Source organism: Heterodontus francisci, chromosome 5 (genome assembly GCF_036365525.1).
Source record: "Heterodontus francisci isolate sHetFra1 chromosome 5, sHetFra1.hap1, whole genome shotgun sequence".
NCBI classification, from domain to species: Eukaryota; Metazoa; Chordata; class Chondrichthyes; order Heterodontiformes; family Heterodontidae; genus Heterodontus; species Heterodontus francisci.
Window position 1 is genome coordinate 132,119,245 of NC_090375.1, and position 26,166 is coordinate 132,145,410.

The 26,166-nt window shown below is 43.5% G+C and overlaps 2 protein-coding genes across 2 annotated transcripts in view; one reads left to right on the forward strand and one right to left on the reverse strand.

The window, feature by feature from the left end:
- The window catches only part of pag1 (phosphoprotein membrane anchor with glycosphingolipid microdomains 1), a 271,166-nt gene that overhangs the window by 224,436 nt on the left and 20,564 nt on the right, over nt 1-26,166 (reverse strand). The window lies entirely within an intron of this gene.
- On the forward strand, nt 160-25,672 carry mrpl53 (mitochondrial ribosomal protein L53). Its single transcript, XM_068030947.1, has 3 exons — nt 160-272; nt 13,749-13,861; nt 25,183-25,672. Exons 1-3 carry the CDS (start codon nt 181-183, stop codon nt 25,320-25,322), a joined length of 345 nt encoding a protein of 114 aa, XP_067887048.1. The 5' UTR covers nt 160-180; the 3' UTR covers nt 25,323-25,672.

Here is a 26,166-nt window from a genome sequence, read left to right on the forward strand (position 1 = left end):
AGAATAACTCACGCACCTGCGCAGTGACGCCTCCAACGTCGGGCCGTTCTCCAACGACAAGCCTCAGGTGGAGCAGAGACTACAATTCCCAGTGCGCATCGCGGCCGAAACCAGCCAATCGCGGATACCGGGCGCCGTCCCGCCTTTCGGTCAAAGGTTGCGAGTGGTGAATGAAGTAAAATGGCGGCGGAGAGGGGGCGAGTGATCTTGAAAGCAGTGAAAGAAATCAGCGTACAATTCTGTCCCTTCGAGTCTAACGTGCGCGCCGCCAGGTAGGAAAGGCCTTCGGATTAAAAGCCTGTCTTCTGCAGAGATTTTTGGTTTAGCCTTAATCTGTAATGCTTCCCATCCGTGAACAAGGCTGATTACTCAAAAGTGCTGTATATAAAACTTTTAGAGAGAAAAGTTGTAATGACAGGCTTATAATTTATGCAGTAATCACTACTAGTAATAAATATCTGACTCCTTCACTTAAACCACGTGAAAACTTGAATGACAACAGATGTATTAAAGATAACAGCAGAAGCAAAATACTGGAAATCTGAAATTTAAAAACGGAAAATGCTGGAAACACTCAGCCGCTCAGGCAGTATCAGCGGAGAGAGAAACGGAGTTAACAAGAAAGGAGGAAGCCATTCAGCCCATCGTGTCTGCACCGACTCTCCGAATGAGCAATTCACCTAGTGCCAATCCCCCGCCTTCTCTTAAACCATAGCTATTTCTCTCTCTCCACAGATGCTTTTTCTAATAAGGCCATAAGTACGCATTGGATTGCACTAGCACCATCAGAAAAGTGTCACCTTTTTCGAGGGACACACATAATAATCAACTAAACCATAAAACAAAGGACACTTATAGAAATTAAGTAACATTACACCCAGCGTCCACAGGCCCTCAAGAGTATGAGTGGACACTAAGGAAGGATATACTTGCCATTGATGGAGTGCAACGGAGGTTCACCAGACTAATCCCTGGGGTGGCAGGATTGTTTTATGAAGAAGATTGCAGAAATTGGGTCTGTATTCTCTTTGAAGAATGAGAGGTGATCTCATTGAAACTTTGAAAATTCTTACAGGACATGACGGTAAATGCAGATAGGATGTTTCCACTGGCTGGTGAGTCTAGAACAAGGGGACACAGTCTCAGAATAAGGGGTAGGCCATTTAAGATTGAGATGAGGAGGAATTTCTTTGTTCAGAGGGTGGTGAATCTGTGGAATTCTCTACCCCAGAGGACTGTGGAAGCTCAATCATTGAGCATATTCAAGACAGAAATCGATATATTTCTGAATACTAATGACATCAAGGGATATGGGGATAGTGGGGGAAAATGGTGTAGAGGTAGATGATCAGCCATGATCTGTTTGAATGCCGAAGCAGGTTCAACAGGCTGAATGGCCGCCTCCTGCTCCTCAGTTTTTTATTTTTTCATGGGATGTGGGCATTGTTAGGAAGGCCAGCATTCATTGCTCATCCTTAATTGCCCTTAAGTTGCATTCTTGAACTGCTGCAGTCTGTGTTGTGTGGGTACCCCCACTGAACTGTTAGGTAAGGAGTTGGAGGATATTGACGTGGAATCATAGAATGGTTACAGCACAGAGGGAGGCCATTCAGCCTGTCGAGTCTGTGCTGGCTGTCAGCAAGAATTTAGCTAGTCCCACTCCCCACCCTTTCCCTGTAGCTCTGCCAGTTTTTTCTGTTCAGGTGCTTATCTAATTCCCATTTGAAAACCACGATTGAATCTGCCTCCTCCACCCTCTCAGACAGTGCATTGCAGATTGTAAACACTCGCTGTGTAAAAAGGATTTTTTCCGCATATCGTCTTTGATTTTTTTTTTGCCAATCACTTCACATCTGTGTCTTCTGGTTCTTGACCTTTCCACCAATGGGACTAGTTTCTCACTACTGGCTCTAGACTCTTCATGATTTTGAACACCTCTACACCTCTATCAAATCTCTCAACCATCGCTTTTCTAAGGAGATGATGGAAGAACGGCAATATATTTGCAATTCAGGATGTTCTGTGACTTGGAGGTGATGGTATTTCCATGCGCCTGTTGCCTTTGTCCTTCTAGGCAATAGAGGTCAGTGGTTTGGAAGATGCTGTCAAAGAAGCCGTGTTGAGTTGCTACAGTGTATCTTGTAGATAGTATACACTACAGCCACTGTGGATTAGGTGGCAAGCAAGTGGGCTGCTTTGTCCTTAATAGTGTTGAGCTTTTTGAGTGTTAATGAGCCTGCACTTAGCCAGGCATTTTTTTTTTATTCATTTGTGGGATCGCTGGCTAGGCCATCACACTCCTGACTTGTGTTTTGTGGATAGTGGAAAGGCTTTGGGGAGTCAGGAGGCAGAGTTACTCTGCACAGACTACCAAACCTCTGACCTGCTCTTGAAGCTACAGTATTTATATTGCTGCTACAGTTAAGTCTCTGGTCAAGAGTAACCCCCCCAGAATGTTAATTGGGGATTTGATGATGTCATTGAATGTCAGGGGGAGGTGGTTAGTCTCTCTCTTGTTGGAGATGGTCATTGCATGGCACTTGTGTGGTGCAAATATTACTTGTCAGTTCTCAGCCCCAAGCCTGAATGTTGCCTGGGTTTTGCTGCTGAAATTGAACACTGTGCAGTGATTAGTGGACGTCCCCATTTCTGACCTTATGATGGACATATTGAAGAAGCAGCTGAAGATGCTTGGACTTGGTACACTGCCCTGAGGAACTCCTGCAGCGATGTTCTGGGGCTAAGGCCTACAACAACCACAGCCATCTTCCTTTGTGTTCGGTCTGATTCTAGCCAGTGGAGTGTTTTTTTCCCGCTTCCCATTAACTTCAATTACTGTTCTTTGATGCCACGGGCAGTCACTCTCCCCTCACCTTTGGAATTCAGCTCTTTTACTTGGACTAAGGTTGTAATGAGGTCTGGAGCCAAGTGGTCCTGACAGAACACAGTCTGAGGATCGATGAGATGAGCAGGTTATTGGTGAATTAGTGCTGCTTGGTAGCACTGATGATGACACCTTCCATCACTTTGCTGATGATTTGGCAGTAGACTGATGGGGTAGTATTTGGCCAGTTTGGATTGGTCCTCTTTTTGGACCAAATATACCTGGGCAATTTTCCACTTTGTCAGATAGATGCCAGTATTGCAGCTGTACTGGAACAGATTGGCTAGAGGCATAGCTAGTTTTGGATCACAAGTCTTCATTACAGCTGGGATGCTGTCAGGGAAGGGCAATAAATGCTGGCAAAGCCAGCGACGCCCACATCCCACGAATGAACACATAGAAAATATAGGATTCGAGTCACTAAAGGATTATCAAAATAAGCTCACAAGCGATGATACTGAAATGGCAGGGATACTCTGAAGAGGATAACCAAGTAGAAATGAAAACAGTATAAATCGAGAGATATTGGCCTGGATTTTGCTGTAGCAATAATGATGAGTGGGACATGATGGAGTCTTTCAAATGTCAGTTGATTAGAATCCAGGACCAGCATGTTCCGGTGAGGAAGAAGGATAAGTTTTGCAAGTTTCGGGAACCTTGAATAAGGCGGGATATTGTGAGCCTAGTCAAAAAGAAAAAGGAAGCATTCGTAAGGGCTGGAAGGCTAGGAACAGACTAATCCCTTGAGGAATATAAAGACAGTAGGAAGGAACTTAAGCAAGGACTCAGGAGGGCTAAAAGGGGTCATGAAAAGTCATTGGCAAACAGGATTAAGGAAAATCCCAAGGCTTTTTATACGTATATAAAGAGCAAGAGGGTAACTAGGGAAAGGGTTGGCCCACTCAAGGACAGAGAAGGGAATCTATGTGTGGAGCCAGATGAAATGGGCAAGGTACTAAATGAGTACTTTGCATCAGTATTCACCAAAGAGAAGGACTTGGTGGATGATGAGCCTAGGGAAGGGAGTGTAGATCGTCTCAGTCATCTCATTATCAAAAAGGAGGAGGTGTTGGGTGTCTTGCAAAGCATTAAGGTAGATAAGTCCCCAGGGCCTGATGGGATCTACCCCAGAATACTGAGGGAGGCAAGGGAAGAAATTGCTGGGGCCTTGACAGAAATCTTTGCATCCTCATTGGCGACAGGTGAGGTCCCAGAGGACTGGAGAATAGCCAGTGTTGTTCCTTTGTTTAAGAAGGGTAGCAAGGATAATCCAGGAAATTATAGGCCTTATGTCAGTGGTAGGGAAATTATTGGAGAGGATTCTTCGGGACAGGATTTACTCCCATTTGGAAACAAATGAACTTATTAGTGAGAGGCAGCATGGTTTTGTGAAGGGGAGGTCGTGTCTCACTAATTTGATTGCGTTTTTTGTGGAAGTGACGAAGATGATTGATGAAGGAAGGGCAGTGGATGTTATCTATATGGACTTCAGTAAAGCCTTTGACAAGGTCCCTCATGGCAGACTGGTACAAAAGGTGAAGTCACACAGGATCAGAGGGGAGCTGGCAAGATGGATACAGAACTGGCTCAGTCATAGAAGACCGAGGGTAGCAGTGGAAGGGTGCTTTTCTGAATGGAGGGATGTGACTAGTGGTGTTCCGCAGGGATCAGTGCTGGGACCTTTGCTGTTTGTAGTATATAGAAATGATTTGGAGGAAAATGTAGCTGGTCTGATTAGTAAGTTTGCGGACGACACAAAGGTTGGTGGAGTTGCGGATAGTGATGAGGATTGTCAGAGGATACAGCAGGAGAGAGTTTGGTTGGAGACTTAGGCGGAGAAATGGCAGATGGAGTTTAATCCGGACAAATGTGAGGTAATGCATTTTGGAAGGTCTAATGCAGGTGGGAAGTATACAGTAAATGGCAGAACCCTTAGGAGTATTGACAGGCAGAGAGATCTGGGCGTACAGGTCCACAGGTCACTGAAAGTGGCAACGCAGGTGGATAAGGTAGTCAAGAAGGCATACGGCATGCTTGCCTTCATCGATCGGGGCATAGAGTATAAAAATTGGCAAGTCATGCTGCAGCTGTACAGAACGTTAGTTAGGCCACACTTGGAATATTGCGTGCAATTCTGGTCGCCACACTATCAGAAGGACGTGGAGGCTTTGGAGAGGGTACAGAGGAGGTTTACCAGGATGTTGCCTGGTCTGGAGGGCATTAGCTATGAGGAGAGGTTGGATAAACTCGGATTGTTTTCACTGGAACGACGGAGGTGGAGGGGCGACATGATAGAGGTTTACAAAGTTATGAGCGGCATGTACAGAGTGGATAGTCAGAAGCTTTTTCCCAGGGTGGAAGAGTCAATTATTAGGGGACATAGGTTTAAGGTGAGAGGGGCAAAGTTTAGAGGGGATGTGCGAGGCAAGTTCTTAACACAGAGGGTGGTGAGTGCCTGGAACTTGCTGTCGGGGGAGGTGGTGGAAGCAGGTACGATAGCGACGTTTAAGAGGCATCTTGACAAATACATGAATAGGATGGGAATAGAGGGATATGGACCCGGAGGTGCAGAAGGTTTTAGTTTAGGCAGGTATCAAGATCAGTGCAGGCTTGGAGGGCCGAATGGCCTGTTCCTGTGCTGTACTGTTCTTTGTTCTTTGATGAGGCTTTCAGTGCTCGCTGTTATTACCAGGTAAATCTGACAGCAACTTCTGGTGTCCTCACATGCGTAGTGTCGCCTTGAAATCTGAAGGCTGCTGCCAGAGATGCCCTACTCCTCCAGACAATTCTTTAATCACAGTAGTGATTTGTGGTTTCCTAATAGTTGCACTACTGTGATTAAAGCAGCATCAATCCACAATTGGTTCATGCATAGTACTACAAATTGCAAGTAAACAACTAACTGTTACTATTGGATTACTATTGAGGTTAACATGCAACTATTAAGAACTCACAAAATACTACTGTGATAAAGCAGCAATCAATCCATAATGTAAACACAAAAATTGATTTCTAGCAACACCACTACAAATTATCATTAAAGTTAACTATTAAAGCAACAATCTACAATGTTATGAATTATTATTGAGGTTAGTTACAAAGCAAAGCACAGCCAAAGATACCAAGACCCAAGCAACAAGCAACATCAGAGAGCAGCACAGCTGCAGCAGCTTCAGGCTTCAAGCAAGGCCAGCAGCAGGCAACTTTAAGCTCTACACATTTCAGGCTCTAGGCAAGGTATGGCAGGCAGTTTCAAGCTCCAGGCTCAGCAAGGCGACCTGCTTTGGCAGGTCCCACTTCTGATTTCCTCATTCAGCTCTCCAGAGTCTAGGTACATGCACAAGTGCAACCGATTACGTGTGAACTGTCCCAAAAAGGCATACTTTTTTTAAAATTCATTCATGGGATGTGGGCGTTGCTGGCTAGGCCAGCATTTATTGCCCATCCCTAATTGCCCTTGAGAAGGTGGTGGTGAGCTGCCTTCTTGAACCGTTGCAGTCATTGCACCCACAGTGCTGTTAGGAAGGGAGTTCCAGGATTTTGACCCAGCGACAGTGAAGGAACGGCGATATAGTTCCAAGTCAGGTGTGTGACTTGGAGGGGAACTTGCAGGTGGTGATGTTCCCATGCATCTGCTGCTCTTGTTCTTCGAGGTGGTAGAAGTCACAGGTTTGGAAGGTGCTGTGTCAGGAGCCTTGGTGCGTTGCTGCAGTGTATCTTGTAGATGGTGTACACTGCTGCCACTGTGCGTCGGTGGTGGAGGGAGTGAATGTTAATGGATGGTGTACCAATCAAGCGGGCTGCTTTGTCCTGGATGGTGTCGAGTTTCTTGAGTGTTGTTGGAACTGCACCCATCCAGGCAAGTGGAGAGTATTCCATCACACTCCTGACTTGTGCCTTGTAGATGGTGGACAGGCTTTGGGGAGTCAGGAGGTGAATTACTCGCTGCAGAATTCCTAGCCTCTGACCTGCTCTTGTGGCCACGGTATTTATATGGCTACTCCAGTTCAGTTTTTGGTCAAATGGATTACACTTGCAAATACTCAAAGCAACTAGGGAGGATTTAGCAGAAGTACTAGTATCCATAGAAAAAATTCATTGGGAGAAGGAATACTGCCAGAGGATTAGTGAACAACAAATGTAATTCCTGCCATCAAACCAATCCAGGTAATTGTCAGGGAGGGTTTAAACTAGAATGACAGAGGGATGGGAATCTGAGCAGGAAAACAGAGGAGGGGGAAAACAAGGTTAGAAATGAAAGACAGAAAGGTAAAGCAAAAGTAGAAGGCAGAGAAAAGAAGGGCGAGAAACAAATGGGGCCATAGTGCAAAATACAGCTAAGATGACTAACAATGTTAAAAAGACAAGTCTAAAGGCATTGTGTCTTAATGCATGGAGCATGGTATATGAATTAACAGTTCAAATAGATATAAACGGTTATGATATAGTTGCGATTACGGAAACATGGCTGTAGGGTGACCAAGGATGGGAACTGAACATCCAGGGGTCTTCAATACTTAGGAAGGACAGGCAAAAAGTGAAAGGAGGTGGGGTAGCATTGTTAGTAAAGGAGGAAATCAATGCGATAGTGAGGAAGGATATTGGCTCAGAAAATCCTTGATAGGAATCTGAATGGGTGGTGCTAAGAAACACCAAGGGGCAGAAAATGTTGGTGGGGGTTGTCTATCGGCCCCCAAACAGTAGTGGAGATGTAAGGGATGGCATTAAACAGGAAATTAGAGACTCATAAGGGTACAACTGTAATCATGGATGACCTTAATCTACATATAGATTGGTCAAACCAAAATAGCAATAATACTGTGGGGGAGGATTTCCTGGAGTGTGTACGTGACAGTTTTTTAAACCAATACGTTGAGGAACGAACTAGAGAACAGGCTATCCTAGACTGGGTATTGTGCAATGAGAAAGGATTAATTAACAGTCTTGTTGTGCGGGGTCCCTGGAGGAGGAGTGACCATAACGTGATAGAATTCTTCATTAAGATGGAGAGTGAAGTGGTTGAATCCGAAACTAGGGTCCTGAATCTAAATAAAGGAAGCTACGAAGGTATGAGGCGTGAGTTGGCTATGGTAGATTGGGGAACTTTACTAAAAGAGTTGATGGTGGATAGGCAATGGATAATATTTAAAGAACGTGTGCATGAATTACAATAATTATTCATTCCTGTCTGGCGCAAAAATAAAACCGGTAAGGTGGCTCAACCGTGGCTTACAAAAGAAATTAGGGATAGTATTAGATCCAAAGAGGAGGCATATAAAATTGCCAGAAAAAGCAGTGAATCTGAGGATTGGAAGCAGTTTAGAATTCAGCAAAGGAGGACAAAGCGGGGGGAAATAGAGTATGAGAGTAAACTTGCTGGGAACATACAAACTGACTGTAAAAGCTTCTGTAAATATGTGAAGAGAAAAAGATTAGTGAAGACAAATGTAGGTCCCTTACAGTCAGAAACAGGGGAAACTATAATGGGGAACAAAGAAGTGGCAGAACAATTAACACATACTTTGGTTCTGCCTTCACAAAGGAGGACACAAATAACCTCCCAGAAATGTTAGGGAACCAAGGGTCTAATGAGAGGGAGGAACTGAAAGAAATCAGTATTAGTAAAAAAAAACTAAGGAAATTAATGGGGTTTAAGGCTGACAGATCCCCAGGGTCTGATAATCTACATCCCAGACTACTAAATGAAGTGGCCCTGGAAATAGTGGATGCATAGGTGGTCATCTTCCAAAATTCTATAGACTCTGGAGCAATTCCTACAGATTGGAGGGTGGCAAATCTAACCCCACTATTTAAAAAAAGAGGGAGAGAAAAACCAGGGAATTATAGACCAGTTAGCCTTACATCAGTACTGGGGAAAATGGATGTGATAGCAGAACGCCTGGAAAGCATAAATGGGATTGGACAAAGCCAGCCTGAGTTTACAAAAGGGAAATCATGCTTAACAAATTTACTGGAGTTTTTTGGGGATGTCACTAGTAGATAAGGGAGAACCAGTGGATGCGGTGTATTTGGATTTTCAGAAGGCTTTTGATAAGGTCCCACATAAGAGGTTAGTGTGCAAAATTAAAACACATGGAATTGGGGATAATATATCAGCATGGATTGAGAATTGGTTGACAGACAGGAAACAGAGAGTAGGAATAAACGGGTCTTTTTCCGGGTGTCAGGCAGTGACTAGCGGGGTACCACAGGGATCAGTGCTTGGGCCCCAGCTATAGAAAATATATATCAATGATTTGGGTGAGGGAACTAAATGTAATATTTCCAAGTTTGCAGTTGACGCAAAGCTGGGGGGGAATGTGAGGAGGATGCAAAGAGGCCAGTGATTTGGACAAATTGGGTGAGTGGGCAAATGCATGGCACAGGCAGTATAATGTGGATAAATGTGTGGTTATCCACTTTGGTTGTACAAACAGTAGGGCAGATCATCTGAATGGTGATAGATTGGGAAAGGGGGAGGTGCAACAAGACCTGGGTGTCCTTGTACACCAGTCGCTGAAAGCAAGCAGTTAGGAAGGCGAATGGTATGTTAGCCTTCATTGCAAGAGGATTTAAATACAGGAGCAAGGATGTCTTACTGCAGTTATACAGGGCCTTGGTGAGACCACATCTGGAGTATTGTGTGCAGTTTTGGTCTCCTTATCTGAGGAAGGATGTTCTTGCCATGGAGGGAGTGCAAAGAAGATTTACTAGGCTGATTCCTGGGATGGCAGGATTGCCGTATGAGGAGAGATTGGGTCGACTAGGCCTATATTCACTAGAGTTTATTAGAATGAGAGGGGATCTCGTAGAAACCTATAAAATTCTAACACGACTAGACAGGCTAGATGCAGGGAGGATGTTCCCGATGGCTGGGGAGTCCAGAACCAGGGGCCACAGTCTCAGGATACGGGGTATGCCATTTAGAACTGAGATGAGAAATGTTTTCACTCAGAGGGTGGTGAACCTGTGGAGTTCTCCACCACAGAAGGCAGTGGAGGCCAAGTCATTAAATATATTCAAGAAGGCGATAGATATATTAATGTCAAAGGGATCAAGGGATATGGGGAGAAAGCGGCAACAAGGTACTGAATTAGACGATCAGCCATGATCTTTTTTGAATGACGGAGAAGGGCCGAATGGCCTACTGCTCCTATTTTCTATGTTTCTGTGAGGAACTTCAGTTACATGAATAGATTGGAGAAGCTATTACCAAGTTACCATTGACCAGAAACTGACCTAGAGTAGCCATATAAATACTGTGGCTACAAGTGCAGGTCGGAGGCTGGGAATCCTGCGGTGAGTAACTCACCTTCTGATTCCCCAAAGCCTGTCTTCAAGGTACAAGTAAGGAGTGTGATGGAATACTCTCCACTTGCCTGGATGGGTGCAGATCCAACAACACAAGAAGCTTGACACCATCCAGGACAAAGCAGCCCACTTGATTGGTACCCCATCCACAAACATTCACTCCCTCCACCACCGACATACAGTGTGTACCATCTATAAGATGCACTGCAGCAATGCACCAAGGCTCTTTAGACAGCACCTTCCAAACCCGTGACCTCTACCTCCTGGAATGACAAGGGCAGCAGTTGCATGGGAACGCCACCACCTGCAAGTTCCCCTCCAAGCCACACACCATCTTGACTTGGATCAAAGTCCTGGAACACCCTCTCTAACAACACTGTGGGTGTACCTACCCCAAATGGATTGCAGCGGTTCAAGAAGGTGGCTCACCACCGCCTTCTCGAGGGCAATTAGGGATGGGCAATAAATGCTTGCCTAGACAGTGATGCCCACATCCCATGAATGAATTTTTAAAAAAAGCTGGGGCTGTTCTCTTTGGAGAAGAGAAGATTAAGGGGAGATTTGTTAGAGGTGTTCAAAATCATGAGGGGTCTGGACAGAGTAGATGGGGAGAAACTGTTCCAGTTAACGGAAGGATCGAGAACCAAAGGACACCGATTTTAAGGTGATTGGGAAAATAAAAAGCAATGGTGACGTGGAAAAACGTTTATGAAGCGGGTAATTCGGATCTGGAACGCACTGCCCAAGAGTGTAGTGGAGGCAGATTCAATCGAGAATTGGATAATTATCTGAAGAGAAAAAATTTACAGGACTATGGGAAAAAGACAGGAGAATGTGACTGGATGAGTTGCTCTTGCAGAGAACTGGTGCGGACACAACAGGTTGAATAGCCTCCTCCTGTGCTGGAACGATTGTAGGATTCTCTGACTATTCTCCGCGTTCACTATACTTCTAAGTTTTGTGTCAACTGGAGATTTTGAAGTTGTGCCCTGTAAACCCAAGTCTAAATCAATATACATCAAGAAAAGCAGAGGTCCTAGTTCCAATCTCTAGGGAACCACACTGTATACCTTTCTCCAGTCTGAGACACAACCTTTCATCACTGCTAGCCTGTCACTCAGCCACCTTCGTTTCCATGTTGCCCCTGTCCCTTTTATTCCAAAGGCTTCAACTTTACTGGTAAGCCTATTATATAGCACTTTATCAAACACCTTTTGGAAGTCTATATAGACCATGCCCAACCACATTACCTCATCAAAAAGCTCAATCAAGTTTATTTTACACAATTTGCCTTTAACAAATCTGTGCTGGCTTTCCTTAATTAATCTACACTTGTCCAAGTGTGTTAATTTTGTCCTGGAGTATCGTTTTTAAAAGCTTTCCCACCACCCAGGTCAAACTGACAGCTGACTGGCTTATAGTTACTGGGTTTATCCTTACACCCTTTTCTGAACAAGGGTGCACCATTTGCAATTCTTTAGTCCTCTGGCACGCTCCGCCCCCCCCCCCCCCCCCCCCCCCAAATGTATCTCGGGAGGATTGGAAGTTTATGGCCAATACCTGTGCAATTTCCACCCTTACTTCCCTCAGCATTCTTGGACACATCCCGTCCTGTCCTGGTGACTTATCAACTTTAAGTACAGCCAGTCTTTCAAATACCTTATCCGTATCAATTTTTAGTCCATCCAACATCTCAATACCTCTTCATACACTATGACTCCAACAACATCATCATCTTTCTTGGTAAAGACAGATGCAAAGTACTCATGTAGCACCTCAGCCATGCCCTCTGCTTCCAGGTTCCTTTTTGGTCCCTAATCGATCCCACCCCTCCTCTTAATACCCTTTTACTATTTATATGCTTATAGAAGACTCTTGGATTCCCTTAATGTTGGCTGCTATTCTTTTCTCAGACACTCACTTTGCTGCTCTTATTTCCCTTTTCACTTCCCCTTTGAACTTTCTATATTCAGCCTGGTTCTCACTTGTATTTTCAATCTGACATCTGTCGTATGCACCCTTTTTCTGCTTCATCTTACTCTCTATCTCTTTCATCATCCAGGGAGCTCTAGCTTTGTTTGCTATATTTTTCCCCCTTGTGAGAATTTTGTTTCAACTGTAACCAAACTATCTGCCCTTTAAAGGCAGCCCATTGTTTTGCCTGCCAATTCTTCATTCCAATTTACCCGGGGCAGGGACATTCTCAACACACAGAAATTGGCCCTCCTCCAATTAAGTATTTTTACTCTAAATTGCTCCTTGTCCTTTTTCCATAGCTAATCTAAACCTAATGATGCTATGATCACTGTCCCTTAAATGCTCCCCCAGTGACGCTTGATCCACCTCATTCCTCAGAACCAGATCCGGCAATGCCTCCTTCCTCTTTGGGCCAAAAACGTACTGATCAAGAAAAATCTCCTGAATGCATTTCAGAAACTCCTCCTCCTCTTTGCCCTTCACACTATTACTATCCCAATCTGGATAATTGAAGTCCTCCATTATCCTACCTGTACAGTTCTTGCACCTCTCTGTAATTTCCATGAAAATTTGCTCCTCTTTATCTTTCCCACTAAATGGTGGCCTACAGAAAACAACCAGTAGTGTGATGGCACCATTGTTGTTTCTTAACTCTAACCAAATAGATTCTGTCCTTGACCCCTCTAGGACGTCTCCTCTCTAGCACTGTAATATTTTCCTTCATCAATACTGCCACCCCACCTCCTTTCATTCCTTTTCTATCTTTGCTTACCGCCTTGTATCCAGGAATATTTAGTACCCAGTCCTGTCCTTTTTGAGCCAGGTCTCTGTTATCATTTGCTGATGATTGAGAGTAGATTGATTGGGCAATAATTGGCCAGATTGGATTTGCCCTGTTTTTTATGGACGGGGTGTACCTGAGCAATTTTCCACTTTCTTGGTTAGATTCCAGTGTTGTATCTACTGGAACAGTTTGGCCAGAGGCGCAGTTAGTTCTGGAGCACAAGCCTTCCGCATTACAGCTGGGATTTTGTCTGGGCCCATAATCTTTGTTGTATCCAGTGCGCTCAGCTGTTTCTTTATATGTGTGGGGTGAATTGAATTGACTCAAGACTGGCATCTTTGGTGGGACTTCAGCAAGAGGCTAAGATGGATCATCCACCTGGCATTTCTGGCTGAAGATGGTTGCAAACGCAACCTCTTGGAAGTATGCTATTAGAAGGGGAAGGTGAGGAAATTTTGACAATTTAGTACCCAGTAAAGTTAGCGATCCTAAGTTGGTCATCACATTTCATATAAGTGGCAATTGGTTTATTATTATGTTACTTATGCATGTACTTAAATGTATGTGTTCAGGAGATCAGTAACTTGAATTCAAGTAAAACTGTGGGTTTTGGTCTCTGCTGAAGTACTTGAGACCACTTTTTTTCCTGAAAATTTGAAATGTCTTGCAAATGTGACATCTGTGCATTTATGATCATGTACATCTAATATGAATAGAGAAAAGTATAAAAAGGCTTTCTCAATAGCATTTTGGAACAGTTTATGTCCATTTACATTTGAACTTCTTTTGTAGAGAATTTCTTGCAGCAATAGGAACAGAAAAGGCACGCCTAACAAACTCCAACTGTCGGATTGTAGCCGATGCAAAGCATGATGAGACGGAGCCTGTTATAGCTGTCACGTTCAGTAAGTTTTGTCCCATCGTTTAGCTCATTAAAGGTGTAGGTATCAAAATAGTAAAAGGAAACCCACATCACATTCCTTAGAAGCCCAGAGGCATGTCAGTGTAAACAAAATAAGCGAATAAATGTTTATAAAAGTCACAGGTTCAATAAATTTCTGTTCTTTTGGAATTTATCTGAGCATGGGTAACATTTTTGGATGAGCAGTTTTAGGCATTAATGTGCAGCTTTTAAAGAGCCACTCTGCATTTTTCATCCAACCTTTGTTTTACTATCAGGGGACTCTTGGCCTTTCTGTCAACTTCCCACAACTGATTATCAGTCTGAGCTTCTGACTAATGTCTGCTGTTGACCATAAATTACTTTTTCTGGTTCATGGTCATCTTCTAATTATGTTTTTGAGCCGCATCGGCCAGCACAAAGTTGGACGACTCAAGATGAAGCCATGGAGTGTTAGAACTTGTCTAAGCTGAGCTGAGCAATTTTCTTTTTCATTTTATATAAAATAATTCTATACTAATTCCCAAAGAAACATAAGGTATCACTAGAGGTGGATTTTGTCTGAAATAATTTGGAAGAGGTTGTTTTATTGGGCTAGTTACTGATCAGTAGATTTTAAAATTAAAATTGATATCTGCCTTCTTTAATTTGAGTAGGTTGGTTTATTATGAAAGAGGCTGAATGCAAACCAAAAAAACAATTCATTTTTCATGAAACATCCAGGTAATCCTAATACTGTTTTCCAGTGAGGTGTATTTATTTTCTACTGCTCTTGTGTCAAGTAGAGAAAACAAAGTATGCAACTTTGTTACTTTATAGACAGAATCCACTTGCAAACTAACTGTCTTTGGCCTAGCTGCTGCCTAACTTTCTCTGTTTTAGGCTATCCGTGTTCATTCCGAAACCTGAAATCTCTAATAGAATAGAATCAAAGGGTGATAAAGCACAGAAGGCCCATCATGCCTTGCTGGCTCTTTGAAAGAACTATCCAATTAGTCCTACATCCCTGTCCTTTCCCCTTCAAGATTTTATCCAATTCCATTTTGAAGGTTATTATTAAGAACATAAGAAATAGGAGCAGGAGTAGGCCATTCAGCCCCTCAAGCCTGCCCCACCATTCAAAAAGATCATGGCTGATCTGTCCCAGGCCTCAACTTTCGGGCCTGCTCCTCATAACCCTTGACTCCCAGAGATTTCAAAAATCTATCTACCTCCTCCTTAAATACATTTAGTATTTACTAAGGGGAAGGGGACGAGGTGGTGGGAGTAATGGAGGAGTGGACCAGGGTGTCGCGGAGGGAACGATCCCTTTGGAATGCTGACAGGAGGGGAAGATACATTTGGTAGTAGTATCAGGCTGGAGGTGGTGGAAATGGCGGAGGATGATCCTTTGGATGTGGAGGCTGGTGGGGTGTAAAGTGAGGACAAGGGGAACCCTGTTGCGATTCTGGGAGGGAGGGGAAGGGGTGAGGGTAGAGGTGCGGGAAATGGGCCGGACATGGTTGAGCGCCCTGTCAACCACAGTGGGGGGAATCTTCGTTTGAAGAAAAAGGAAGACATATCAGAAGCGCAGTCATGGAAGGTTGCATCATCAGAGCAGATGTTTCGGAGAAAGAGAAACTGGGAGAATGGAATGGAGTCCTTACAGGAGGCAGGGTGTGAAGAAATGTAGTCGAGGTAGCTGTGGAAGTTGGTGAGCTTATAATGAATATTAGTAGACAGCCTATCCCCAGAGATGGAGACAGAGAAGTCGAAGAAGGGAAGTGTCGGAGATGGACCATATAAAGGTGAGAAAAGGGTGGAAATTAGAAGCAAAGTTGATAAAGTTTTCCAGTTCGGGGCGGGAGCAGGAAACATCACCGATACAGTCCTCAATGTACCAGGAAAAGAGTTGGGGGAGGGGACCTGAGTCGGACTGGAACAAGGAATGTTCAACATATCCCACAAAATGACAGGCATAATAACTAGGACCCAAGCAAGTACCCATAGCAACACCTTTTACTTGAAAGAAGTGAGTGGAGTTGAAGGAGAAGTTGTTCAATGTGAGAACAAGTTCAGCCAGGAGGAGGAGGAGGAGGAGGGTGGTGGTGGATGGGGACTGGTTGGGCCTCTGTTCAAGGTAGAAGCGGACAGCCCTCAAACCGTCCTGGTGGGGGATGGAGGTGTAGAGAGATTGGACATCCATAGTGAAGAGGAGGCAGTTGGGGCCAGGAAACTGGAAATTGTCAAAATGGCATAGGGCGTCAGAAGAGTCACGGATGTAGGTGGGAAGAGACTGGACTAGGGGAGAAAGGAAAGAGTCAAGATTGGAAGAAATAAGTTCAGTGGGGCAGGAACAGGCTGAAACAATGGGTCTGCCAGGACAGTCCTGTTTGTGGATTTTGGGAAGGAGGTAGAAGTGGGCTGTTCAGGGTTTCAGGACTGAGGTTGGAAACTGTAGAGGGAAGATATCCACAGGAGATGAGATCAGTGACAGTCCTGTGGACAGTCGCTTGATGTTCGGTGGTGGGGTCATGGTCCAGGGGAAGTAGGAAGAAGTGTCTGAGAGTTGGCGCTGAGCCTCTGCAAGTAGAGGTTGGTATGGCAGACAACAACAGCACCACCCTTGTCTACAGGTTTGATCACAATGTTGGGGTTAGATCTAAGAGAACAGAGTGCGGCAAGTTTGGAGGGGGAGAGGTTGGAGTGAGTGAGGGGGACAGAGAAATTGAGATAGGCGATGTCTCGCCGACAGTTTTCAATGAAAAGATCAAGAGTGGGTAAGAGGTTAGAGGGAGGGCCCAGGTGGAGGGAGAATGTTGGAGGCGGGTGAATGCATCCGTTGGTCGGGGGGAGGACTCCTGGTCAAAGAAGTGAGCCCAGAGGCGAAGGCGACGGAAGAAGAGTTCAACGTCATGCCGAGCGCGAAATTCATTGAGGTGGGGGCGTAAGGGGATAAAACTGAGTACAGAACGGCACAGGGCGCAGTGGTTAGCACCGCAGCCTCACAGCTCCAGGGACCCGGGTTCGATTCCTGGTACTGCCTGTGTGGAGTTTGCAAGTTCTCCCTGTGTCTGCGTGGGTTTTCTCCGGGTGCTCCGGTTTCCTCCCACAAGCCAAAAGACTTGCAGGTTGATAGGTAAATTGGCCATTACAAATTGTCACTAGTATAGGTAGGTGGTAGGGAAATATAGGAACAGGTGGGGATGTTTGGTAGGAATATGGGATTAGTGTAGGATTAGTATAAATGGGTGGTTGATGTTCGGCACAGACTCGGTGGGCCGAAGGGCCTGTTTCAGTGCTGTATCTCTAATCAGAACGTTCAGCGTCAGAGAGGGGAAGGTCAGAGGGTATAGTGAATACATGGCAAGGGGTCAGATCAGAAGGGGTGGGGTCAGAGGGAAGTGAAGGGGAAGAAACATCTGAAGGGACATTAGTCCCCATCAGCTGCTGGAGCTTGCGTTCCTTAACACCTGAAAGGAAGGAAAAAAGTTTTTTGTTAATGCGTCTGATAAGATGAAGGATGAAATGAAACTGCGGAGTAGAACAGCTTTGAGATAAGGTGAGGAGGTAAGGCCTCTTCAAATCCTGACAAGTAATCCACACTACTTAAGAGCAAAGGAAAACTGCCAAACCCTGTTTACAAGACCTTTGCTGGGACTATTGCAAAGACCATAGACATAAATATATGCCAAAGATAGCATGCTGATCAACATTAATTATTTCTATCTCCTGGGTGGACTTCACAGCTACTACTCTTCGTTATGCAAAAGGACTAGCTGAGTCCTATACAACACATGTTACCTTAACAGTCAAATTAGTTAGTCTTGCCAAGTGAGTATCTACAGGTTATAAGTAGGGATGAATTTTTCCTTTTTAGAGTAGCAGACCACTTCAGGTATCCTTTCCCCATACCAAGAAATTTAACCACCCCTTTTTAACATTGTCGCAATCAATATCAACAAGCCACTAATTTCTACAAAAATGAACTCCATAATGCCGTTCCTGTGATCTGAAATGGGACAGATGAGTTTTTCACATAATTATATATTTTTAGTTTCTGAATTATTAACGTGCATTTGTTGTCTTTTTTTTTTATTCATTCATGGGATGTGGACTGGCCAGGCCAGCATTTATTGCCCATCCCTAACTGCCCTGGAGAAGGTGGTGGTGAGCTGCCTTCTTGAACCACTGCAGTCCATTTGGGGTAGGTACACCCACAGTGCTGTTAGGAAGGGAGTTCCAGGATTTTGACCCAGCGACAGTGAAGGAACGGCGATATAGTTCCAAGTCAGGATGGTGTGTGACTTGGATGGGAACTTGCAGGTGGTGGTGTTCCCATGCATTTGCTGCCCTTGTCCTTCTAATTGGTAGAGGTCACGGGTTTGGAAGGAGCTGTCGAAGGAGCCTTGGTGCATTGCTGCAGTGCATCTTGTAGATGGTACACACTGCTGCCACTGTGCCTCAGTGGTGGAGGGAGTGAATGTTTGTAGATGGGGTGCCAATCAAGCGGTCTGCTTTGTCCTGGATGGTGTCGAGCTTCTTGAGTGTTGGAGCTGCACCCATCCAGGCAAGGGGATAGTGTTCCATCACACTCCTGACTTGTGCCTTGTAGATGGTGGACAGGCTTTGGGAGTCAGGAGGTGAGTTATTCGCCTCAGGATTCCTAACCTCTGACCTGCTCTTGTAGCTATGGCATTTATATGGTTACTCCAGTTCAGTTTCTGGTCAATGGTAGCCCCTAGGATGTTGATAGTGGGGCATTCAGCGATGGTAATGCTGTTGAATGTCAAGGGGAGATGGTTAGATTCTCTCTTGTTGGAGATGGTCATTGCCTGGCACTTGTGTGGCACGAATGTTACTTGCCAAATATCAGCCCAAGCCTGGATATTATCCAGGTCTTGCTGCATTTCTACATGGACTGCTTTAGTATCTGAGGAGTCATGAATGGTGCTGAACATTGTGCAATCATCAGTGAACATCCCCACTTCTGACCTTATGATTTGAAGGAAGGTCATTGATGAAGCAACTGAAGATGTTTGGGCCTAGGACACTACCCTGAGGAACTCCTGCAGTGATGTCCTGGAGCTCAGATGATTGACCTCCAACAACCTTTGCGCTAGGTATGACTCCAGCTAGCGGAGGGTTTTTCCCCTAATTCCCATTGACCTCAGTTTTGCTAGGCTCCTTGATGCCATACTTGGTCAAATGCTGCCTTGATGTCAAGGGCAGTCACTCTAACCTCACAAAAGGTCTGTTTTTACCCTTCCCTTTATAGGTAAGTGGTGTCTCTTATAATCAGCCTTCAAATACAGAAAGGCAAAAGGAAATAATCTTGTGATACTCCACTCATTAGAATTGGAGTACAAGCACTTCCTCTTTGTTAGCCAATCTCCACTGCGTCCCAGGGCTGGGAAAGGAGCAAAAATTGATCAGGATACCTGTTCCTGACAACTGTCACTAAACCCTGTTAGAATACATATGTATGGTTGCCGGTTGAGGACAAGACTAGGCCCTATTGTTGAATAGACTATCATCCTTCACTCTACATGCTTCCAGATGAAATGGAACAGCAAAACAGAATGAGTCACTGCCCAGAAGAGGGGTGAAGAGAAGAAAATGGAGGGTGAAAAAGGTTTTAGCGAGTGAGAGTTCACAACATGAAACAGTCCCTAATTGATCTTAACTGTCAGAGAAGCCACAAAGGTGGCTAATGTGAGAAATGAAAATTCCATGCCCTTGTAATATCGAGACAGCAGAGGTTGGGGGTAAATAAAAGCAAAATACTGCAGATACTGGAAATCTGAAACAAAACAAAAAGTACTGGAAATACTCAGCAGGTCTGACAGCATCTGTGGAGAGAGGTTGGGGGTAGTTGCATTTTAAGAGCAGAGAAATGTTTGCTGCTTTAAAAAGTAATCCACTCTTTACACTGACATCTTGATTAGTACAACGTACTTTCTACCGGGAACAGTAGCATAGTGGTAATGTTACTGAACTAGTATTCAAGGCCTGGACTAATGCTCTGGAAACATGAGTTCAAATCCCACCATAACAGGTGGGGGAATTTAAATCCAATTAATTAAACAAATCTAATTATTAAAAAAAGATAATTCCACAGTCAACATTACTGAGACTACCGAATTGTATAGGAACATAGGAAATAGGAGCAGAAGTAGGCCATTCAGCCCCTCAAGCTTGCTTTGCCATTCAGTTAGATCATGGTTGATCTGCAACCTCAACACCATTTTCCCACACTATCCCCATATCCCTTGATGCCTTTAATATCTAGAAATCTATCGATCTCTGTCTTGAATATACTCAATGACTGAGCCTCCACATGCCTCTGGGGCAGAGAAAACTCATCTGGTTCAGCAGTGTCCTTTAGGGAAGAAAATCTGCATACAAGTGATTCCAGATCCACTGGTTGACTCTCTGAAATAGCCTAGCAAGCCACTCAGTTGTATCAAACCACTACGGAAAAGTCAAGTAAGAATAAAACTGACGGACCACCTGGCGTCGATCTAGGCATTGGACACAACAAAGGCATACCCAGCTCAGTGGACCCTGCAAAGTTCTCCTTACTAACTGTGAACTTGTGTCAGAATTGGGTGATCTGTCCCACAGATTATTCAAGAAGCAACCTGACATAGTCGTACTCACAGAATCATACCTGACAGCCAATGTCCCAGACTCCTCCATCACCATTCCTGGGTATGTCCTTCCCACCAGCAGGACAGAGCAACTAGAGGTGCAGCACAGTGATGTACAGTCAGGAGGGGAGTAACCCTGGGAGCACTCATCATTGAATGCGGGCCTCATGAAACCTCATGGAATAAGGTCAAACATCGGCAAGGAAACTTCCTGCTGATTACCACGAATTACCCTCCCTCAACTGTTGAATCAGTACTCCTCCATGTTGAACACCACTTGATAGAAACACTGAGGGTATCAAGGGCACAGAATGTATGAGTGAGGGACTTCAGTGTCCATTAGCAAGAGTGGGTCAGCAGCACCACAAGTGGCTGAGTCCTGAAGGACATATCTGCCAGACGGGGCTTATGGCAGGTGGTAACAAAACCAATGTGAAGAAAAAGACCTATGTGACCTTGTCCTCACCAGTCCATATGTTGCGGATGCATTTGTCCATGATGCCACTACCACACACATTTTCCTTCCCTCTCCTGTCAGCATTCCAAAGGGATCGTTCCCTTCGCGACCCTTGTCCACTTCTCCATTACCCCCGACACTTCGTCCCCTTCCCACGGCACCTTCCCATGCAATCGCAGGAGGTGTAATACCTGCCCATTTACCTCCCCTCTCCTCATTATCCAAGGCCCCAAACACTGCTTTCAGGGGAAGCAACATTTACTTGTACTTCTTTCAATTTAGTATTTACTGTATTCGCTGCTCACAATGTGGTCTCCTCTACATTGGGGAGACCAAACGCAGACTGGGTGACCGCTTTGCAGAACACCTTCGCTCAGTCCGAAAGCATGACTCCGAGCTTCTGGTTACTGGCCATTTCAACACTCCCCCCGCCCTCCCCCTCCTGCTGCCCTCATGCCCATATCTCTGTCCTGGGATTGCTGCAGTGTTCCAGTGAACATCAATACAAGCTTGAGGAACAGCACCTCATTTACTGATTAGGCATGCTACAGCCTACCGGACTGAACATTGAGTTCAATAATTTCAGAGCATAAGTGCCCCCCCCCCCCCCCTCTATTATTTTTAGGGTTTTTTATTTTTATTTTATTTTAGTTTGTTTCATCATTCCATTTTATTTACCATGTACCTGCCCACTTTTTTGCATGTCCGCGCTTTTGGCTAGGGCTTTCATTATTCTGTCATTTAATACCCTCTCTGCACTAACGCTTTGTCTTTCACTACACCATTGACACATGCTTTGCCTTTGCCCCATGAACTCCTTGTCAGCTTTTCTCTGTGACCCTCTGTCCTATCAACACCTTCCCTGTTGTTTTCTTTTGCCCCACCCCCACTTTATTTACTGTCTTTTGAGGATACTGTCTTTTGAGGAGAGATTACAGAAACTGGCCTTTATTCTGTAGAGCTTTGAAGAATGTGAGGTGATCTCATTGAAACTTACAAAATTCTTACAAGACGTGACAGGATAAATGCGGATAGGATGTTTCCTCTGGCTGGTGAGTCTAGAACAAGGGGACATTGTCTCAGAATAAGGGGCAGGCCATTTAAGACTAAGATGAGGAGGAATTTCTTCACTCAGAGGGTGGTGAATCTGTGGAACTCTCTACCCAAGAGGATTGTGGAAGCTCAATCATTGAGCATGTTCAAGACAGAAATTGATAGATTTCTGTATACTAATGACCTCAAGGGATATGGGGATAGTGGGGAAAAATGGCATAGAGGTAGATGATCAGCTATGATCTGTTTGAATGGCAGAGCAGGCCTACTTCTGCTCCTGCTCCTATTTCCTATGATCCTATGAGGATAGTGTAGAACTTCAAAAGGACATAGACAAGTTGGTGGAATGGGCGGACATGTGGCAGATGAAGTTCGATGCGGAGAAATGTGAAGTGATTCATTTTGGTAGGAAGAAGATGGAGCGACAATATAAAATAAAGGGTACAATTCTAAAGTGGGTGCAGGAGCAGAGGGACCTGGGTAAATATGTGCAAAAGTCATTGAAGGTTGTAGGACAGGTTGAGAGAGCAGTTAATAAAGCATACAGTATCCTAGGCTTTATTAATAGGGGCATGGAGTACAAGAGCAAGGAGATTATGCTGAACTTGTATAAGACACTAGTTTGGCCTCAGCTGGAGTATTGCGTCCAGTTCTGGGCACTGCACTTTAGGAAAGATGTAAAAGCATTGGAAAGAGTGCAGAAAAGATTCATGAGAATTGTTCCAGGGATGAGGAACTTCAGTTATGAAGATAGATTGGAGAAGTTGGAACTGTTTTCCTTAGAGGAGAAGACTGAGAGCTGATTTGATAGAGGTATTCAATATCATAAGGGTTCTGGACAGAGTAGATGGGGAGAAACCATACCCACTCCTGAAAGGATCGAGAATGAGAGGGCACAAATTTAAGGTAATTGGTAAAAGAAGCAAAAGCGACATGAGGAAAAACTTTTCACACAGTGAGTGATTAAGGTCTGGAGTGCATTGCCTGAGAGTGTGGTACAGGCAGGTTCAATTGAAGCATTCAAAAGGGAATTAGACTGTTAACTAAAAGGGAAGAATGTGCAGGGTTACGGGGAGAAGCTGGGGGAATGGCACTAGGTGAATTGCTCATTCAGAGAGCTGGTGCAGACATGATGGGCCAAATGGTCTCCTTCTGTGCTGTAATAATGCTGTGATTCAATGTTTCTTGCAATGAATGCAGCATCTTTTCAGGCCAGAGATTCCTGCCATACTTGCAACAACCTCTTTAGGTGTCAGTATTTCCAGCAACTCCCTTGTACAGAAAAGTTTTGAATTTTTTTGATTTTAAGAACATTCAGCATGCTTTCCAAAGTGTATTTTTTTAAAAAAATGGGATTTTTGTTGTTTCTATTCTCAAATATATAAACATTATGAAATTTTGATTTACTTAATTTGCAACTAAAGGAAACAATTGTGATTAATGTATATACTTGTGTAAATTAGAAATTAAGTTATTGCTTGAAGATCGAAATTGGAGAGTGTCAATGTTATGGTAAATTATACTGCAAATCACTTGAGAGCCCACTTTCTTGTCTGTTCTAAACTCTCCAGTATTTCTTGCCTTGCTTGAGCTCCCTGCTTCAGCTCAGCAGTAGCACATTGTGGAACATGAAGCATGAATTATAATTCAATTTCCTATTCTCTGTAAGCAGTGGTAACTGGGATATCTTGTTTGCAGGTGATAGTTTTTTGGGCTTGAAAATAGGGGTGATGTGGTACATTTGCTTTTTATACATGATTATATTGGCATTCATTGCACACAACCATCTTGATGTTGGTTGCCACACTCTACATCTGCACAGTGGCTGCTTTAAATTGACTACTGTTGGCACAAGTATTATAAACTATTGCAATCAAATGAAAATAGTTTTACAACTCAAAGACAATTTTTTGTTATTGAGGATATACTGCCATCTACTTCCTTAGATTTTCTCCTCTGGTGGTCCCTTTTAGGCTACACATTCCTGTAACTGAGAAGAAAAGGCAGGGAACTTCAACTCTTATCACAGCTCTTAGCTGGCCACTAAGTAAGAGTGCAAGAATATACCAGTGAAAAGTTCCCATCCAACTTTCACTAGTTTCTTGATTGAATAATTGTTCTGGTTCAAAGTACGATTTGTAGAATTTACCTCTCCTTGCTGATTGGCAGGTGGCAGAAAAAAAACCGTATTATTCTGTACAACCTTAAACAGTGCAGAATTTCATGCTCTGACCCGTACCAGAACTCATTTTCTTTAATAAAAACAAAGTGCTGGATATACTCTGCAGGTCTGGCAGAATCTGGGGAGAGAGAAACAGAGTTAATGTTTCAGGCCTGTGACATTTCATCAGAACTGGCACTTTTGTTTTTATTTCAAATTTCCAGCATCTGCAGTATTGTGCTTTCATTCTCTTTAATGTTGGTGCAATAAGCCTTTAGTTCTGTACAAGTCTATGACTTAAGCAACATGACAGGAGCTACCAGCAATTAAATTAGGCTTCCATGTTAGTAATTGAATAACAATTCAAAAAGTCTGTACAAAATATTAATCAAGTTTTATATCCTGATTCTGTTACCTTTGGAATTCTCACTCAGCTAGACTTGCCACTCGTAACTCGATGGAATGCAGAAGTTCAAATTTAGAATTATTGATCACTTGTTGAAACTGTGTTCAGCTGATTTTGCAAAATTTCTGACTTGGTGCCTCAGTAGAATTTCTCAAAGTCTGTGCCTGTGGCTGAGACTGAATTTGAGAGACAGTTTCTTGAGATATTGTAGATTTGAGATATTATAGCTCTGGGTACATCCTGCTATACCACCTATTATAGAAAATAAATTATTTCATGGCAGCGATATCATCTTTGTGCAAAGCCATGGAATTTAAGAGGAACAGGATATTGGATTTTCTTAAAAACCTGTCTTCTCTACCTTAAGGGGGCAGTCAAAAGTAAATGTGAATTATCCATAAATCTTGTGGTGTATAAAATTATTTCCTTTTTTCCAGAGGCGAAAAGCATGCTTGTGAAAATGAAACTCCAAGATTGCATTTAATGAAGTAAATTATGTGAATATTCCATATTCATGAAAGAATGTTGGCCTGATCACAGTTTGGCTTGTTTATTTTAAAGTGAAGTTACTATAACCCTTTAACTTTTTTTAATGTGTTTTTTTTTCCCTCTGCAGATGATGGAGAAAGATTGGTAATGAAAGCAGCAAACTTGACAACCAGGGAGATGCTGTCGTTTTTCAACGAGAGATGCTTTGCAAAGGACCCTCAGGCACAAGAGATTGCTTCAAAAAAAAAGCCAGTAAAGTTAAATTGAACATTTCTGTTAAGTATTCATGGGCATGCTCACAATTCAAGCTTGGTGAAGTTCTCAAGGACGCTTGACGAGTTTATCTTAAAACCAGCAAATGGTATATTTGTAGAAGATAGAACAAATCAATATGTTGAAGCACCTTTTCAGTTCATCATTCAGCTGGATTCTCAGTGATCATTTTAAAAGTTGTTTCCTCAGAGGTACAACCAATAAAGGATTCACCCATAATATGGGGAATTGCAGTGTCCCAGTAACTATCAAAACACTTGATTGTAAATAATAATTTAATGCTGTGTTAGCATATTGTACTTGTATTGACCACTTAATAAAGTACTGTCCAGGTAAGAACTTTACTATCCAGTATTTTTCATTCATAAGTTTAACTTATGGCACCCTTTGTGACTATATCAATGATTCTGAAATAAAGCTAAGGACAAGAACACGGGAAATAGGAGCAAGAGTAGACCATAAAACTTCAGTTATGAAGATAGATTGGAGAAGTTGGGACCGTTTTCCTTAAAGAAGTGAAGGCGAATGGTTTCCTTCTATGCTGTAACAATTCTGTGATAAAGCCTGTCAAGCCTGCTCCGCCATTCAATTCGACTATGGCTGATTTTAGGCTTCAACAGAAAGGTATCTGCACTGAAATGATTCACCTTCAGATGTTAAAAAAATGCTATTATTTGATTTTTTAAAAATATAGCTTCCATCTCCCTCCAAGTTTTTTTTTAAGACCTGGGATATTTCTTCTCATGAATAAACTTGGCAGAGCCTGCTTTACATATTTAGCTATTGCTAACCTTTGAGGACTGCAGTGCTAGTATTTGCATATTTTCCAAAGTAAGAT